The sequence below is a fragment of the Anneissia japonica genome, unplaced genomic scaffold (genome assembly GCF_011630105.1).
Source record: "Anneissia japonica isolate Jap-2015-1 unplaced genomic scaffold, ASM1163010v1 scaffold1875_len173011_cov181, whole genome shotgun sequence".
In the NCBI taxonomy this organism is placed as follows: domain Eukaryota; kingdom Metazoa; phylum Echinodermata; class Crinoidea; order Comatulida; family Comatulidae; genus Anneissia; species Anneissia japonica.
In genome coordinates this window covers 14,563-33,088 of record NW_022705221.1, presented here as the reverse complement: position 1 = coordinate 33,088, position 18,526 = coordinate 14,563, and the positions used below count along the sequence as shown (strand labels likewise).

Genomic DNA, 18,526 nt, shown 5'->3' with positions numbered 1-18,526 from the left:
AACATTAACATCAAACAATATTGTTTTTGTCTGTTAACACTTTTGAAATACTATTATTTGGTATTAAGTGGAACAAACTTTAAAAGAAACAATGATGACTACAATAGATTGTATGATTTATGAATTGGCACTTGGAACTGGAATGCAAAAATTTAAAATATGCTATATTAAAAATAGTCAACCAACTATATAGCATATGCAGTATATATCTATTTGATTTATGATTAATTTTATTTTATTATAAATTCTTATATACGAAGAGCATCACACACCTGGATTCACAAGCGACCACATTGACAAACTTGTGCCCACACTTATGTTATCTTATTCAACCCCACCCACACACAATAATTTTGAAGACATTTGATTATGATTCCTCTACTCATTATCAAATTTGTGTTAAATAGCAAATTACTATATTAGTATAAAAATGTATATATTCACACAATATCTAGGATGCATTTACAGTATACTATACTTATATTAAAGCAGCATTGGTTAAACAAAGATGAATATGTGACTAATAAAAATAAGCATTAACGAACAAGACATTATAACAATTAGCGGTACAGTATTTTCTATGTTATTCTAAACAAAAGCTAATGAATTAATCACTCAAACATGTATCCTCTTAGCATCAACATGTTTACAATGCTTACATCTGGGGTGTAGGCTGGGGAAGGCGGACAGTTGAGAATCCTGGAACTAAATCCCTATTCCAATGAAATCTTCATGGTCATTTTTTTAGTAGTATTTAACCTAAATTTGACGCCACCTCCCCTACAGCCATGGACTAAATATTCAAAAAGTAGAAGCTGATCATACTATGGTGTATTTAAGAGGAAATAATAATGGGACTGGGATGAATTTTGATGATATAACAACAATGAAATAATACTTTTTATCATCATACATTTTACATTTCATTCAAATATTGTTTGGTAGGTAATATAAGGAAAGTTACATTGCTAACAAGCAACCTTTGGCAACTACTATTGTAAATTTGAAATATGTTTATTATGTGAAATGAGTTGTATAAATTATTTTACATACTTAACTATATATACTCTTTATGAAGCCTACTATGCTGAATGTGTACCATCAAACAGCATCATCATGCACAAAATAAAAGAATATTTTAATGTAGGATTTATCCTCACAAGCATCTTCAGCAATAGAGTATAATAAGAATATTAGAGCACTAACTAAAACGCATTCGATATTCCGAAAATGCAGAGCTGTGTATCTATTACTCAACAAGATGGCTGCCATAGATTCATGCAGAAACTAAAAGAATATTTTAATCTAGGATTTATCCTCACAAGCATCTTCAGCAATAGAGTATAATAAGAATATTAGAGCACTAACTAAAACGCATTCGAGGTTCCGAAAATGCAGAGCTGTGTATCTATTACTCAACAAGATGGCTGCCATAGATTCATGCAGAAACTAAAAGAATATTTTAATGTAGGATTTATCCAGAGTCCTGAGGATCCTGTAATTCACCCTGGATAGAGTTATAATAAGAATATTAAAGCACTAACTCCAATGACTTTGAAATTCCAAAAATGCAGTGCTTGTGTACTTTACTCAACAAGATTCAGCCAACCAAAATAGGCCTAAAGCATTATTTTCAATGGCTCCCTCAATGTAACATGAAAGTTTTGAGTACAGCTAAGTTACCCGTATGTTGATGCTCGGGCGTTGTGGTGGTGTAGCAAACACAATTTCAATTTTCATTTCTCAGTACTTTATTTTTAAATATGACATTCTCTTTTTGGCTAGGCTGGTTCAATAATTTATTATTATTAATAATAATGATGAATAAAATAATAGTTAGTCAGAGATCTTATGTTTATGTGGTGCTTGCCTTGTCAAAACAAGCATCAGCCACCAAAACAAGAAAATGGACTTTTTAAAATATTCATATTCTCCACATCATAAGCTTTAAAATGATATATCATTTACTGGAATCGACTTACTATTGCCAAAGTTATGAGTAAATAAATGTATTACGGCTTCTCTGTATTAAGGTATACAGTACTGCCACATTTCTATGCTAATGACTCAGTTTAACATTTTAGCAACAGTACGCTTGTTTTGGGATTGCAAGCCTTGTATGTATACTAAGCCTGAAGGTGGCGCTTTCCTACAGTGCTTATCTTGTTGAGTACACATACACAACTCTGCATTGCTTCTTCGCCTATTTAGCACTCTGGTTGCTATAACAGCTCTATGAGATCAGCACACATGCAGTGACTACCTTCCTGTTTATCTATGGAAGAATATCAACTGACATAATGCTACTTCAAAAGATACTTTATGTCCCACATCAATCAAATACTGTGATCAAAATAAAACACTAGAATAATTTAAAAAATCTATAATGGAAATGTTAATTTCAACTACAAATTGCACAATGATGCTAATTCTACATCAGGCCAGCCTATTCTAAAAATAATATTTTATCATGATGACATAAACTTTAACCCTGAAAACTTGTGTTTTATAATAAACTGCTTGACTGTATTTCATATCTGTTAGTGTACATGACCTTTGTTTTAGTTCACTGACATATAGAATTTGTAAAAATGTGATTAGCACCTACTAGTATAAGCCTATGAACTTTGTCCTGCAACTATGCTGGTGTGTTTGAACTTAAACCATTAACCTGTTGCCATCTTGCAGTAACTGTAAATTTTGGTAGGCCGCAATGCTGGATGATTTGAACTTTGAACTCTGATCTGGCACTATACTACATGAATTGAACTGTAAACTTTGACATCGCACCTCGCAGAATATGGCAGCTGAATGTAGTTAGTTTATGGATTGGAAAACATTAGTTTATGGATTGGAAAACATTTGCTTTAGGTTAATTCTACTTCTGTGATTTGATGAGTAAATTCTTCTTTGGGAATGATTCTGTCAAGAGCACATATCATAAACTTCTTCATCTAAAAAAGAATATAAACATATAAATTATTAAATAAAAACAGTTACAACATATTGTGTGTGCTGAAACTGTAAAGGCAATTGACTCATAAAGCAGATATATCGGTATATTTATTTTTTTACGCTAGTTTGTGCATCAGTTGCATTTAATAAATTCTGAATTTTGCTTGCATCCTTGGCTAAGGCACTTTAATACCTACATTTGTCTCTCTCAATCCAGAAGTATAAATGTGTATCTGTGATGTGGCATTGAATGTCTGTATCTGCATTAAATTGCAAACACGCAAATTGGAATATACTCAACAGGGAGTAGAGAAGTTGCACTTTGTGCCGGCTTTTACCAAATTATGGATACAATGACCAAAACCATCACCAACACCTTGCATCCATTGCCCAAAAAGTGCAGTATAAACTCCTATATTATTATTATTGTTTTGTTTTTTTTTTATATAAATAATGCTACCAAACTGTCTACTCAAGATTAAAAGAACGAGGCATTTAATGAACAGGAAGCAAACCTTTAATTATAATTTTAAAGTACACATGTTTCAAGAAAGCCAGTTCTCATCATCAGTAACAATTACAATTTAGTATTCGAGTATATATATAACAAATGAATTGCACCTGAGTATGCAAATTAACAACATAATTATGACTACTAGGCATATTTTTTAATGAAGTTTATTAAATATTCATGCGGTAACAATTACATGGAGTGATATTAAAGTTAAACAACTGTTTATTTAAAGGCTTTTCCCACAACAAATGAATTGCTTGTTTTATTTTTAACTGATGTGAATTATTTTCAGAACAGTGGAGCATGTTTCTGCGCTCTGCAAATGCTGAAAAACATGAGGCCGGGTCCCGGAGGGATGCTCACATACTCGTGTTGATAGGTGTCTAGTTGTTTCAGCAATAGTGGAATTACATCCAGGGAAAAGGGGGGGAAAATGCATTTCTCCCAGATAATGTCCATTGCACCCCATAGTTTCCCCCCATCACATCAATAGCTTATTGAATGTGTTCATTTTCCTTTATCTCTTTCTATTAAGACATGGCTAGATGGACACATTTCATGTACAGTAAGCCTTTATGACCAGTGGCATATCTAGGGGGTGCGGGGGTGGGCGCATGTCCCTACAAAAATGGTCGGATCAACGATCCAACTTAGATAAGCTCTGCCACTTGTATTTTTTGCTAATGCTTCACAATAACAGCAGTATAATCATACCTAAATATTTGCATTTGTGGGACAATGTGTATTGTGGGTTAACACATGCATGTGTTCGTGGGGCAATATACATATTTTTTACTCTATGTATTATTGTTTTTATAGAATACCACAGTCATGTAGTCACAACACCAGGTGGCGCTCTCTGTTGTCAACAGACATTGGTTACCGTTCATTACGCCTGAATGACTTCATAGGCTTTCTGGAATAGGCATTTTAAAATCTAATATTTTACCATCAAAATGTACTAAAAACACAAGCATATTATTAGGGAGGTTTCGCAAGCTTACGAAAACTGATGTTACATGTTTGTAATCAACCATTCTTACAGTAGCATACCATCGTTATTGTAAGTAGCATGTTTCACAACGAAGGCAATCCATGACTTTTAAATGAATCAACGATCATATTCAGCTCATATGTATTGTGATGGCACAAATGATGATGATGAAGATGCCGTGTTCTAATTACAAGATATAAAGGTATACCGACCTTCAAACTCTTCTTCAGTACGTACTTCTACATCATCATAAAATTCTTGTGCTTCAGAATTGTCCACACAATAAATCTTTACATAGCCATCTAAAAACAAACAAGTGAAAAATAATTTATTGTAATGAATAAAAAGGTTATTATTATACATTATCAATATTTATTATTACAAAAACTAGAAATTTTACCTCCAATATTACTATTCTGTACTTTTCTGCATTTCAAAAATAATTAAAACCAACACTATGGTGTGTGCCATATATAAGCTTACTATTAGTATTATTATTGTTATTAATTATTATATTATTTTATCTAATTTTTGGCAAGTATAAACTCAGCACTCTTTAGTAAAACTCCTGAATTTTGATTCATTATGCATAATAAATATATTTTTAGATAATTTAAAATTAAATATATGTATTTGAGCACCAACCACTTATTGCAAAAATCCAATAGATTTGAATCAAGGAATTTTAGATTGGATCTTATGTCCACCAGTAAATTACAATGTCTCCAGACATAGAAAAAAAAAACATTTTGCACAATGCTACGTACAGACGCCTTGTTTGTTTCGTACAAGCCATCGATCCTGTGGATTATTATCTTTACGTATCAATTCCAGAGGTTCTCCACTGTAACATCCAATATCGAGTTTATCTACTGCTGTATATGACTCGGTTGATACCATCTCTTGTAGAACTGTAATTTCTCCTTTAATCTAAAACATTATTAATAATAATATATAACAATGTAATTAAAAATAGTGATGACTAAAAAACAAATCCCTGCCAACATCACCATCGTTGTCATCATTATCATCACTGTCATCATCATTAACTTTGAATAAATTCATCTGGTTTCAGATGTATCAATAACATTGTCATAAACAATTGAATTTTAACTCTGTTGATTAAGATGCTCTTGAAACCGAAAATCGAAAACAGCTTTACTCTGTATACCTCTGTCCACATAATTAATTTTTTTGATTTCGGCTATATATGGGTATGATATGACATCATCATGCCCCTATATAAACGAGATATGAAACCATAAAACTCAGTTCACACTATCAGATTTTATGTGACAAATGATGGTAATTTTCCCATATAGACGAATCCTAGAAGAATGGCGCCCTCTTTTTTCGACGCCATTACTGGGGAGTCCCTACTCCTAAAATTTCAATGCGGTGTGGTTCATTATAAACTATAGATGACATTATATGCAGCTGCTACTGTCAAAAAAACTGTATTTCTCAACAACTACTCTACTGCGTTGATAAACAAAACACAACATTACATCTTCCAACATCGCAAATGCCACCCCAGTAATGGCAGCGACAAAAGAGGGCGCCGTTCAAAACAATTCTCTTGGATTCGTCTATACGAGTACTGTATGATATGAAATCACCCTGCCCATGTGATGACATTATAAAACACAATTTTAATACACTATCAAATTTTATGTGACAAATGACTGTGATTTTCCAATATAGGGGTATGATATTACATCATAATGCCATACATAGATGTGATATGACATCCTAAAGCTCTTTCCACTTTATCAAACTTTATGTGAAACAATAATAGTGGTTTGCCCATATAATGGGTATGTTGCCCATGTATGGGTATGATAATATATCATCCTGCCCATATAGATGTAATATATCATTATGCTGTGAAGGCCCTGTTTAATTTCTAATATTTTATGTATTATAATTTTATGTTACTTTTATTTTTATATTTTTATATTGTACTTTCATAATTTTTGTTCCCACTAATATCCAATACTGACTATGCTATAGAAACATGGCAGAAGCTATGCATGGTGTAGTAAGTCTAGGTACTGTCATTACAACCAGTAACCACACATTATTCAATAAAGGAATTTTAAGGAGCCCATTCAAGATGAGGATGTGTGGTAGGTCTCACTTCTATTACATTGTCTTGGTAACTGCCACCTCTGATTATCTTTGTCTATTGTACAAATGTTTTAACTTTGATGATGTAAATAAATGTGTATATACTTGTACATTTGTTGCCATGATCTCTTTCTGTTGGTTTTATATGTTGTAGCCAGGCATTTACCGTAACAATCCCCATATATGAGAAATCCACAGAAACTTGTCATCAAAAAACTGGAGAGTGTGAGCATATAACTTAAATCCATTAATGATCGAGACTCAGTTTATAATGCATACAGTGCCCAATGGGGAACACTTACAAATTGCCACTTAACAGATCCCTAGTATATTTAACAAATAAATAAAACATATGTGGTGAAGACAAGCCAACCAGCCACTCATGTGACAAATTGTGTTTCAGAGATAATGCCTAAAATATGTTGGAATGTCAAAATTCTAAAGCAATAAACTAAACTTTACAGTTAATTATCTATACATCATGTGATGCTGTTATTTTCCCCATTTTTGACATTAAAGCGACATTTTTTTAACAATTTGGTGATGGTCTCTGCCTGAAAAAAGAACAAATCTTAAATTTTGAAGGCTGATTTCTCAAATACTGTTTTTCAAACAGCTGTATGTTTAAACTAATTGTGACTTCATTATGATATTTATACAGTGTATGATTCCTTTACCATATAACTTTCATTTTACCATTTAACCCTAAATTTATAATTAAAAATCATTTTTTTTGCGAGAAGTGACTGGTTTACTTGACTTTGCCTCATACTGTATGCATCAATCTGAGGCTCACAGATTGGCAATGACATTTGACGTCAAGTAACCTAACCAGTTTAGTCTCATGTTTAACCTTTACGTTCAATATCAAGAAACTTACATTGAATTTTTTCCTATTTTCTTTTTCTTCTTTTTCTTTTTTCTTCTTTTCATCTCTTTCCTTTTTAAGTCTTTCCTTTTCTCTTTTCTCTTCTTCCCTTTTCTTCTGTTCCTCTTCTTTTTTCTTTTGTTTCTCTAGTTCTTTCCTTTGCTTCTCCTTTGCCCTCTCATCTTCTTGACTTTCTTGCGGTACATTACTTTCACTTAAAAATTAAAGATATATAGTTTTTTTAATAGTTGTCGATTCAGTCAATGTACAGTGTTTGATGCTATGCAGAGCGGAATAATACTATGGTGATAGAAAGCTTGTAATACTTCTCTACAGGCTGTTTCATGTGCTAGGCAATTTTCAGGAGTGAAGGAATGGGAGAATTTTATGGGTTTATGTATAGTTGAGCAAGTGGGTATGCAAATGGAGTAATATGAGTTTTAGAGTAGGAATTTAGTGCTGGGTCAGCATTTTGAAAGCAGCTAGTTTCTTTTGTTTAAGGTGGATTGCTTGTCTGAATAGATGATATGTAATGCACAAGTTACACCATTTCATTTTTGTTGAATAAGATGCGGCTCTGTCAATAATGTACCATTCTTTAATATATTTTTTAAGCTGCGCCATGCCATTTTGTGCCCTCAAGAGTTGGACGCACTCTCTCTCTCTCTCTCTCTCTCTCTCTTTCTTGGCAGCATGGAGGTTTATCTTGGTTCTGCATGAATGTCAGCTTAGTAAATACACCACATCAGAATAACCAACGATGGACACATGCCATTAATAAAGTACATACACTACAGCAGAATAACCAACGATGGACAGGATTAAACTTGTGAAGGAATTTATTCAAGCGGCCAAGAGAGAGAGAGTGGTCGTCTCATGAGGGCACACCATTTCATGGTGTTGAATGTAATTAACTTTACATAAAAATGAATATGCTGACATGAATAAAATTATATATTCAAATGAGCAATATGCAAATAAACTTACCCTGGAGGCAACCGTCCTTCCATGATATCTGTTGAGTCAACTGCCTCGTATATATCTTCACCTGTATCACCCTGCAACAGTCAAAATACAAATCAAACTATGTTTGTAAAGCCATGTGCACTATAGGCATTGAAATTGAGGGCTGGACTGTAATGAAACAGTATTGCATAGGACATGGGGTTGGTGCTATAGTAGATATAAGCCTTTTAAATTTTTAATGTTTTACAACAATTTAATGGACATTTCCAAGCCCTGCCCACTGAATATTGTTGCTATTAGGTGTGGCCTCCACAACATAAACATACATATATTTGCATGTTTGTGAGACTTGAATATTGCTATATTACATATTCTGATTGGTCAGTTTGATTGCAGATTTCCTCAAGTACTATGAAACTTCCGTAGTTGCTACAGAAATTTTGCCTAATTACGGATGTACGGAAAAAGACAAAAATACTATGGAAATTTATCATTTTCTATCAGGATAATAATGGTTAATTATCTCTAGAGAACTCATAATTTTCAGATAACTGATAAATTATTGCAAAACTAAGAAAAAGTAGTCCATAAATCTTCATCCTGTCCTGTTTCTTTGAAATTCCAAAGCTGTTAATCTTAACAGTACCTGTAATATAAGCAACGTTTTGCACTCAAGACAAATTATTGCTAAGGGAATTTTGAATTTACTACAAAGACTTGGTTACTTATAAACGCATTTTAATATTCTTGAAAATTTGTGGCTGATACCCTAAAAAGTCCACATATACTAGTAAATCAGTTGCATTACATTATTGATGTTAACATCATAAATATGACTGCTGATTCTCATTAAGTAATATTTGCTATGACAGATAATAGGGATCAACTCAAAAATTACAAAATCAATGAAATTCTAATCTATTATTGTTTTATTTATGTAGCGCCTTTGTAGATTAAAAAATGCTTCATCCCCACCTCCACCAAAAAGGAGTTTCATCTCAAAACTACATCAAGTATAAGTCAGTACCCAAACCCAGACATTCAGGTGCTTCACCTTTCTAATAACTACACAAAACATGGTGTGTTGCTCACACAGTGGACTGGATTTATTCGGTGTATTTACATCAAGGATAATCCACAAAAGTCTGAAGTGCTGGGTTGCTTCTGGTGGTGGTTGGGCAGTACAATGGCAGACAACCCCTCTACTCTTTTCCAAAGGTGAATGGAGGTGAAAGCAAACACGAGTCACACAATCTTTTTGAATGGGCATTTCAGTGTTTTTTTTAAGTTTTCACAAATATTTTTACACAGATATTATAAATTGATTGGTTTTTATGGTATACATACCACCATATCATAAGTGTCCCCAAAATCGTTCGAATTTGTGGATTGCGGAGTTGACTGGTAATTCGGCATATTTGATAATGGTGCTGAAAAGATAAACAAACATTCTTCAATAATGTAAATTTATTTACATAATAGTACAAAGTACAATTTCACCATGTTTATGTGACAACTTAAAAATTGGATTTAAAAACAACATAAATGCATTTATTTATAATTAAATATTTAATTTTAAATGACAGACAATGAAATAACATGTTAATGAGGATTTTATAATGAGTAATGCGTGTTACATACAGACAATAATACAGTACCTAATAATAGTTATGAAACAAAGTGAAGGATTAAAAAATTAAACTTGTATGAATATTTCTAATAAGGGAATATTCTTGAATAATGCAAATGTTTTACATTAATATGATGTACTGTACACAAAGAATATGAAAAGACTGGGTTAATGCTCAATTAAACACCTGTAAATGACACCACAAAATAAGTTTAAAAATTGGTATCAAAATTGGTACCATTGAGTACAGCAGGGACCCGACAAACTTGGAAATTTTTTACTATTCTAAACTGTTTCGAGATGTACTTTGTTTTATTTATGCAGGCTCCGGAGGAAGTGAAATTTTTGATATGTTGTACAACTGATTTTTTTAAGAAACTTAAAGGGTGTTTGATGAACAACTCAGGATTTTTCTTTTCTTTAGGCCAATGATTAGTCCCAAACGGTGAAGTGGAAAGTGAGTTTACTATTGGACCAAGCTCAACATGGATGTGGATTTTGTACTAAGCAGCTGAAGTAGGCAGCATCACAACATGCGAACCGAAAGAACACATCACCTTGAGGAACAAAAAATTTTTTCAAAGACATAACTTCACATCTACATAACATAAAATCATCAAATCACATACAAGTACTGTAATGTTGTTCATTTATAGAGCAAATATGTATAATTACCACCATTTTTTTATATTGCCAGTAAAAAAAACCTCATTTCTTTGCAAATATTGGCAGATATAATTTAACATACAATATTAAGCTATCAAACACAAAGTATGGAAGCTAGGATGTAGGCTAAAAAATTATGACATCATTTGTGAGTCTCTGATAAATAATGATGATTTATAGGTTTTCAGTTTTAATTCTTAATTCACTTTGAAGTTTGACAATTAAAGTAAGTACCAAGTAAAAATAATGTCGGAGCCTTCACAAACGAATCATCAACAATTTGTTTATAATTAATTCTTATTTGATAAGTAACTTCTAAAGTGTTTATTGACTTTGTTTTTCACTTCACTCACTGGGTTTTATCGTTAGACATTTAGGGTTTTTCTATGTTGTTTCTCGGTTTGCATGTTTAAGGACGCCAATGAAAATAGCTCCATTTTAGGACTTTAATTCGGGCTATCACCTAGACCTTGCATCTTGCTAATTGTCTGTTTTTGTGCCTACTGCCCCAACGGGGCTGTTGACACTAACTTTAGATCAGCTCACTGGTAAATTGTGAGAGTAAATCCGGTTTGAGAGTTTAAAGTTCAAAGAGAGGAATCATGTGATACCATTGCATATTAAAGCAAAAGATAAAAATTAATCTATCAAATGTAAATGGATCATGACATTGCCCCCCCCCCCCACCTTTGTAAATTGTAAAGAAAATATAAATTGAAAATCTAATTGATCTTATGAATGCCTTGTTGTGATTGTACTTTTTCATTTTGAACAAGACTAAAAAGGATTCCAACTTCAGATCAAAATTAAATTAAAAGAATATGACAAACATCCTTAAATAATTGGTAATAGGGAGGAGTTTCCATAAGGACTTATCACAAAAAATAATTATTCACATATTAATTAAAGCAATTAAAGTATCTACACTGGTCTAATTTCTAATATTTTACAGCAGATATGAAAACTCTTGAGCAGACTCTAGTGTCATCACTTGGAACATTTTTGGGTCTGCGCAAGGCGCTGATCCCAGAACCTCAATGCTGTTTTTGTTCTTGTTCTTGCTCTTGTTGCCAGAGCTTCAAAAGTGTCTAACGTCGCCACTTTTGAGCGAACGTGCAGAAAATTTTGTACACATAAACTAGAGGTGATTTCCAACAAACATTCATCACCCCTTTTTAAGTTGGACCCCAGGCTTCCCCCTACACTTACAAAACAAAACAGGGGTTTCAGCAAGGACTGTACATTATTGCCATTACATAGGGCACGTCGCATGGATGGCACGGTCAGTTAAGGATGTGTTCTAAAGAACTTAAGGCTGAGAGTTCGAATCGTGTCTTGGTATTCAATTTTTTTTTTTTAATTTTAAAGAAATTATATATTTTTTTCAATTTTATATTGTAATTTTGTACAAATGAACATTCTGAGTAATAATTTTTTTTGTACAAACATTCATTTTAATTTTTTTAAAATTTCTACTTTATTAGCTCTTCACCGTATTCAGGCGTGGAGGAACGTGCGGATCAGAGAGTGGTCGCTCTTGTTGTTATCTGAGTATTGGTAATAAAGCCTTGTTTGGTTGATTTTATTATTGAACTAATTATTCTATAATTATTGAATTATAAAGTTTAAACTTACGTATATGACAGTTTCGGTCACAGATTATATTAATATTATTGTTTGTGGAAATTGAAATTCAGATTTTTGCCAGAGCTAATGCTCCAAAAGATGCTGGCCCCAAACACTGCATGTCTACGGCCTATTTGTATGCACGGGAGTCTTCTATCTGCGAACTGCGATTTTGACACACTACGATTTTTAGGCTGGCTTCGGTTTACAAAGGATCACATAAATTCAAAAGCATACAAGCACACTGAACGCTACAATAAGTTAATAAACACTATTTTGAACAATTGTAGTGTCTTTCCTTGCCAGTTTTTCTCACGGTAATGGTGGGTGTATGTTTTTCGAAACCATAACATTACCCTTTCCTATACTAACACTGATCGCATTGTAAATTCTCCATAGCAATACCCACTATATATCACATGACCGGCTGTAGTAAACAAAGCTCACGGAATATCTCTATTAAACAGTGGTCATACAATGACAATGTTGAGATGTGGAAGCAATGTAAAGGTGGAAGCAATGTAAAGGTAAAATCAGACAGTAGTCAACGCAAGAAATAGGTATGCTAGTCCATATCACTGATGTTTACCAACAAATGAAAACAGATGGAAGTGTAGAAACAAATTGTCCAACAGTCGGATAGTGACCAATGAGAAGAGTATACAGTACATCAAAATTTAATATTAAATCATGTGAACATCAAGGTAGAAACAATGTAATGGCACAATTGGACAGGGATTAACACAGTGAAATGTTACAAATTTATAATGAACAAATGTGTACCAACTGATTTAAAACTGAGGAAGGCATGGAAAATTAAACAAAGATAGAGATCAATGCAATAAATACTATGGTCATTGATGTGTAATAACATTAACTGAAGATAAATGTAGGAAATAAAATTAATTAAACACATGATACAGCTAACATACAATTACCAGATTCTTCATCATCAATGATTTTTTTTAAACCTGAAAATAAAGTAGGTAATTAAAGATCTAATACAGTATGGTCTCCACTTTAAAGTTATTTTCTATTATATGGAGGTTTCATTTGGGGAGATCAATATCTCAGATTGGAGGAAGTTAATTAGATTAGTATAACACTAAAGTAATGAGTTGTGGCACACATTATGTTCTTAAGAGGATTAATTGAATTCAAGATGAAACAATTAACTACCGAAGTTTTTTAAGTGTATGAGTGATGTGTATAAAAAACTTTAAGTGAAAAATCAAATTTCGATTGACAAGGGCGGATCCACAGATGTCCAAAAAAGCTTAGGTGTCCAGGGGCATGCCTCCGCCAAATATCTGTGTTCGAGACGCCCAAAAATAACCTCTCAAGACCTTTTGAGTGATAATTTTTTTTCTTTTTCTTTCTTTTACTTTTTTTCCCCTTTTTTTTTTGACTTTCAAAAAGGGAGGGTGGGCCGGCCCCCCCCCCCCAAATCCGCCCCTGATTGATGTACACTTCTTGATGGAAATCTGTAATTCAATGACACTGCAGCTACTGTAAACAGTCAAACCTGGCAAAATTACAGCATGCAACCATATAGGAATAAACTGTACCATCTCACATTCGTATGGTGGAGATGCAGACATTATTGTAGGGAGCTTTTGATTTGTGATGACATAAAATTTAACGTCATATTAATTTAACTGCTCATGTCTGAATGTTGTGCGTTACCTTCTCTCCTTAAATCTGAAAGGATTGTTGGCCGAATCTATGTTCATGCCAAAACAAGGGCTGAGTGTATTTAATGTTAATGTGTAAGTTTTCGTGTTTGTGACATCTCTCTGTACTGTATGTGTCATAAAACATCAACATTGATTTTAATTTAGAACGTACAGTAGACACATGTACATGTACAAAAACAGCCACGGAAACTGAATTCTTTCTACGTGCCCGTTTCTCAACCAAAACTTCAATATACTCGTACTCTAATTGGTTGACAGCATTGATGGTGTTGGTTTTCTCTGTTGCATTGATGCTTATTCTGCAATTATTCCTTTACATATTGCATTCGTGAGACAAAAACCTAAATAGCGACTTTGTACTACAGTTCAGATGATTGCAATTTAGTCCCAAGAACACACGTAATACTGTATCTCATGAAATACACCAATGTACATTTTTTTTATGTGAGAAATAAGAATGAATTTGAACATTGCTTAATTATCTAGTTTAGAAAAACAGATTTTAATTATCATGACTATGAATATGTAAAACTTACGAGGGACAGGTGTTGGTGTTGCTTCCGTATCATCATACAACGGTTGATCTTCCTCTTCTGAATCAGATGTTGGTTGACTAATACAAAAAAAAAGTTGTTTGTTGTATTTCAAATTTTTAAACTAATTTTACTACATAATCAATGAAGTTGCAGTAATTATAGAAATAATGGAAAAATTACTTTTAAATCAGCATGGACAAATATCTTGTCTACTGTACAAGTTCACCAAAAAAGTGACCTGTGTAGCCTCATACTTATCTTTTGAAGAAACCCACAACTACTGTATAAATCCACTGCCTTCCACATAGAAGTATTCCTCACATTTTATTTAAAGTAAGTTTTTTACTTTTAAGTTCAAGCAGTATCTTTCTCATTTATGAAATCACTCTACATTTGTTACAGTTTAGATAATTAAACCTACATTTTTATTGCATTTTAAAACATTACAGAAATTATAATCTCTGTCTTGATATGAAATCAGAATATTGCAGTACTTACATCAATGAAACTTGCCTCTCTGGTTTTGGTTTTGTGGTAGGCGGACGCAAGACAGGTGGCTTTGGTTTTGGTGGAGTTGCTGTAAACAAATAAAAAAATTATGTTAACAAATTTGATGTTTAATCATTTAAGGTTTGAACTTTGGCATCTCTCTTTTCCTCACATTTACAATGTTAGTACTTAAAAGTCAAAAGAGAGGTTATGGACACAGGATCTCAGAAGTCATTAAAAAAAAAAAAAAAAAATTAAAACAAAAAGTAAAGTAATAAAAGGAATACCAGAATCAAAAATTAGGGGTAGAGGCTTACCCTACCAGGTATCAAACTCATTTTATCATCTTAATTTCATGTACCCAAGCCTAAATTATAACCTCCATTGTACCCATGTAAAACTTGCAGTACAATTAACTTCTGACCTACAGCATGAAGGAAAAGTTTTTCCTCTATGCCTATAGTAACTTTAATAGATGAATATGTGATATAGCAGTTTCATTGGTATCTATGACATTCTCAGTGCACGAAGGAAACATTTCAAGTAAGAAGTTTGTAGATACTGTAAGTATTGTATTGATTTAACACGATGGCTGCCAGCGACGAGTATACTCGCCCACAGGGTGTTACTGAGGGTGCCAGGAACGAGTATACTCGTTAAAAACGGGGGAACATTCTAGCGTTTATAACTTCTTTATTATACAATGTAGGAGCACTCAACGGCTGGTAGTTCGGGGAAGATACACCTAGATGATAACGTACAAATGACATATGTATGTTTGTTGTGCTGCCGGTAGTACACTCGAGCGGTACCGCCCTTTGAACATATACCAACCCATGCAAAAAGAGGACGAGATAACTCGCACTTCACAATAGTCAGTAAAAAGTTCTATCACAGTGCCATCGACGAGTATACTCGCCCCCTAATATTTTCCCGCCAATTTAATAGACACATCATTTTGATGATATATGACTAGATAAGGTTTCAAAAAACTATGTTTGTACATGTAAACTTGTTTTGGCACACGGAAAGGAACCATAAAAAAAGGTCTGGCAGTCAACGTGTTACTGTAAGATGTTGCAAGTACTGTTTGTAGCAACTCTATGGTACTTGAAGTGCTCCTAAACATTTAAACAAGGAAGTCCTGCATTAAATATATTATTATTTAACACTACCTATTGTTTGTGTGTAATAATAAGATTTATAAAATGCAAATAAAAAAAAACATTTCTACAATAGATGAAATTACCAATTATCAATTGGTCAAAACAAATACTGATTTAGTGCTCTTTTATTATGCTGATATTGATATTTAAAGATTTTACTGTTTATATTTGTAGAATCCAAAGGCAAACAGAACAGGGTGGGATATGTTGTGGCAGTGAAAACTGGAGCATTTTAGTAATTACTTAGGTGGGAGGGGCAATAATTATCAGAAAAGATGGGACAGTCAGAGAGGGAATGGGGAAAGCAATGTGGTTACTTGTTACAAGTTAGAAGTCTAGGCCCCTGGAAGTTCCCCAGTGGTAGTTGCCAGGTTCTCAGAAATTTTCATTTCAAATTTATTGAAATGGTGTATTAGTGGTGAAAGGATTGTTGAACAGGGTCACAACATGAATGAATATAATATAGTGACATCACAAAAAATTTAATTATCCCAAAATCTGCCACAGAAAATGTAATCACATGCTTTGGTAGTGTAAATTTTACTGTAGCTCCAGTGTTTTAAACTTCAGTGTGAAACCATCACCTCCACACTAGGTACAGGTTGCAAATTCTGAGTAATGTCTGATTCAAGAAATATGGGTCATTTTCAAGACACGCTACTATTCATGTAAATAAACAAATAATTGCACATTTGCTGTTGAGGGCGGCATTGTGGGAACATTGCGTCAAGGTCCTGAGCTTTTTTCAGAATAAAACGACACGATTATTTTATACCAGTGTATTAATTTTTTTTTATATATAGTATATAAAAATGCTCAAGTATTAAATTCAGGCTTGATGAAAAAGTAAAAAGTACTTTCTGTTCAAAATAAAAAGCTACAGTAGAATCTAAAAAATGTAGACTTTTCAAAACAATTGCCTTGAGCACATCAGTTTTATTGGATACACCTTTTTAACAGTGAAGCATACAAAAAACGATAATAAAATGCATTTACTGTACTGTATATTGATCTATTATTCATACAGTAACAAAGATTTTGTTTGAAGATAATTTTCTGAATTATATACCAAAACTGTTAGCATTAAGTCTAAAAAACCACATTTCATTTTCATGCATAGTGTATGTACATATATTTTCCTGTTGATAAAAAGGGCTAAAATTATTAGACATTTTATAAAGTACTTATTACAATTACATTAATGTATTACTTATATTTGTATGTAAAAAAATATGATCTTTCAGATTGAAAAACAATACATTTTCTTTGTCAATAAGAGTATTGGTCTTACATAATTTTTTGCAAGACACTGAACATGCAGTTTGGTATTGGTAGTCAATTTAAGGACTTCCATAAAGTAAAGTTTTTGGGGTTTCCCAGATTCCACCAGATACTGTATAGTAATGCTCAGATGGCCAGAATGCTATTAAATCCCAACACAATGGTGTGCATTTCAATACTTGGAGTATGTATTATACTATACTTATCTGAGATTAATCAGTGGACCTTTCGGTATACAGTAAGGACATCACGAATGGTGGTTAGAAAAGATAATCGCCCAGAGATCATGGCTCATGACAAGAATGCGTGAATATTTACATAACAGCAAAATAGCAGATGCAATTAGTGGTGGTGGGTAGTGGTAATAGCTTGTTGGCCAATGGCCGAATGAGAGTAGCAGGATGGCAGGATCATTGTATTTTTTCTTTTGTGCTAAAGGTCAGAAAAAGAAAAAGAGGAGAAGGACTGGGCATAGACAAATATGTAAAAAGAGTAAAGTTGGAAATATAGGCCTACTGTCTGTCCAGGGATCGGAGCTCTCATCTGTCCAAGAGAAATATCCTCATTTTGATATTGACTGAAGAAGAATGTGTTTCCACTCTACAGCTCAAATCATGCCAACAACCACGGTCCCAGGATCGATTGGATTATTGACTTGCTAAAAACTAATGAGGGGGGCGCTTATTCAAATTAGAAGGGGGCGCTTATTCAAACGGGGCACTTACGGAAATTATCACGTTAGGAGGAGTGGTTATTCGAGAGGGGCGCTTATTCAAACAGGTTGCTTATTCGCACGAGTACGGTAAGTCCGATTACACAGCGCTACTCTGAGCGCGTGGACTGCATATATTCCTTGTGTATGCACATTTACTTCTGAGATGTTTAGTAAATCGTGGGTAGTAATTTGAAGAACTTGAATACAAAGAGCATCTTCATAGACACTCCCCAGGGCTAAACTGATATTCAAAGCTTACTCATCTGAAAGTGCTATCAGGTGCTACAGTAGAG

At 33.3% G+C, this 18,526-nt stretch overlaps 1 protein-coding gene across 4 annotated transcripts in view; it reads right to left on the bottom strand.

Annotated features, from left to right (window-relative positions):
• Positions 1 to 349: 349 nt before the first annotated feature.
• LOC117105417 (FYN-binding protein 1-like) overlaps positions 350 to 18,526 on the bottom strand; it is a 32,254-nt gene continuing 14,077 nt past the window's right edge. For 2 of the 4 annotated variants that reach the window (XM_033246544.1, XM_033246540.1), the window contains 9 exons: positions 15,081 to 15,159; positions 14,583 to 14,659; positions 13,282 to 13,320; positions 9,775 to 9,857; positions 8,449 to 8,519; positions 7,474 to 7,675; positions 5,231 to 5,393; positions 4,676 to 4,765; positions 350 to 2,954 (listed from right to left, as the gene is read on the bottom strand). In XM_033246544.1, coding sequence (XP_033102435.1) covers positions 2,926 to 2,954; positions 4,676 to 4,765; positions 5,231 to 5,393; positions 7,474 to 7,675; positions 8,449 to 8,519; positions 9,775 to 9,857; positions 13,282 to 13,320; positions 14,583 to 14,659; positions 15,081 to 15,159 — 833 coding nt within the window. In that variant the 3' untranslated portion in view covers positions 350 to 2,925. The remainder of the gene's footprint in view (positions 2,955 to 4,675; positions 4,766 to 5,230; positions 5,394 to 7,473; positions 7,676 to 8,448; positions 8,520 to 9,774; positions 9,858 to 13,281; positions 13,321 to 14,582; positions 14,660 to 15,080; positions 15,160 to 18,526) is intronic. The other 2 variants (XM_033246541.1, XM_033246542.1) reach the window with 2 other exon arrangements.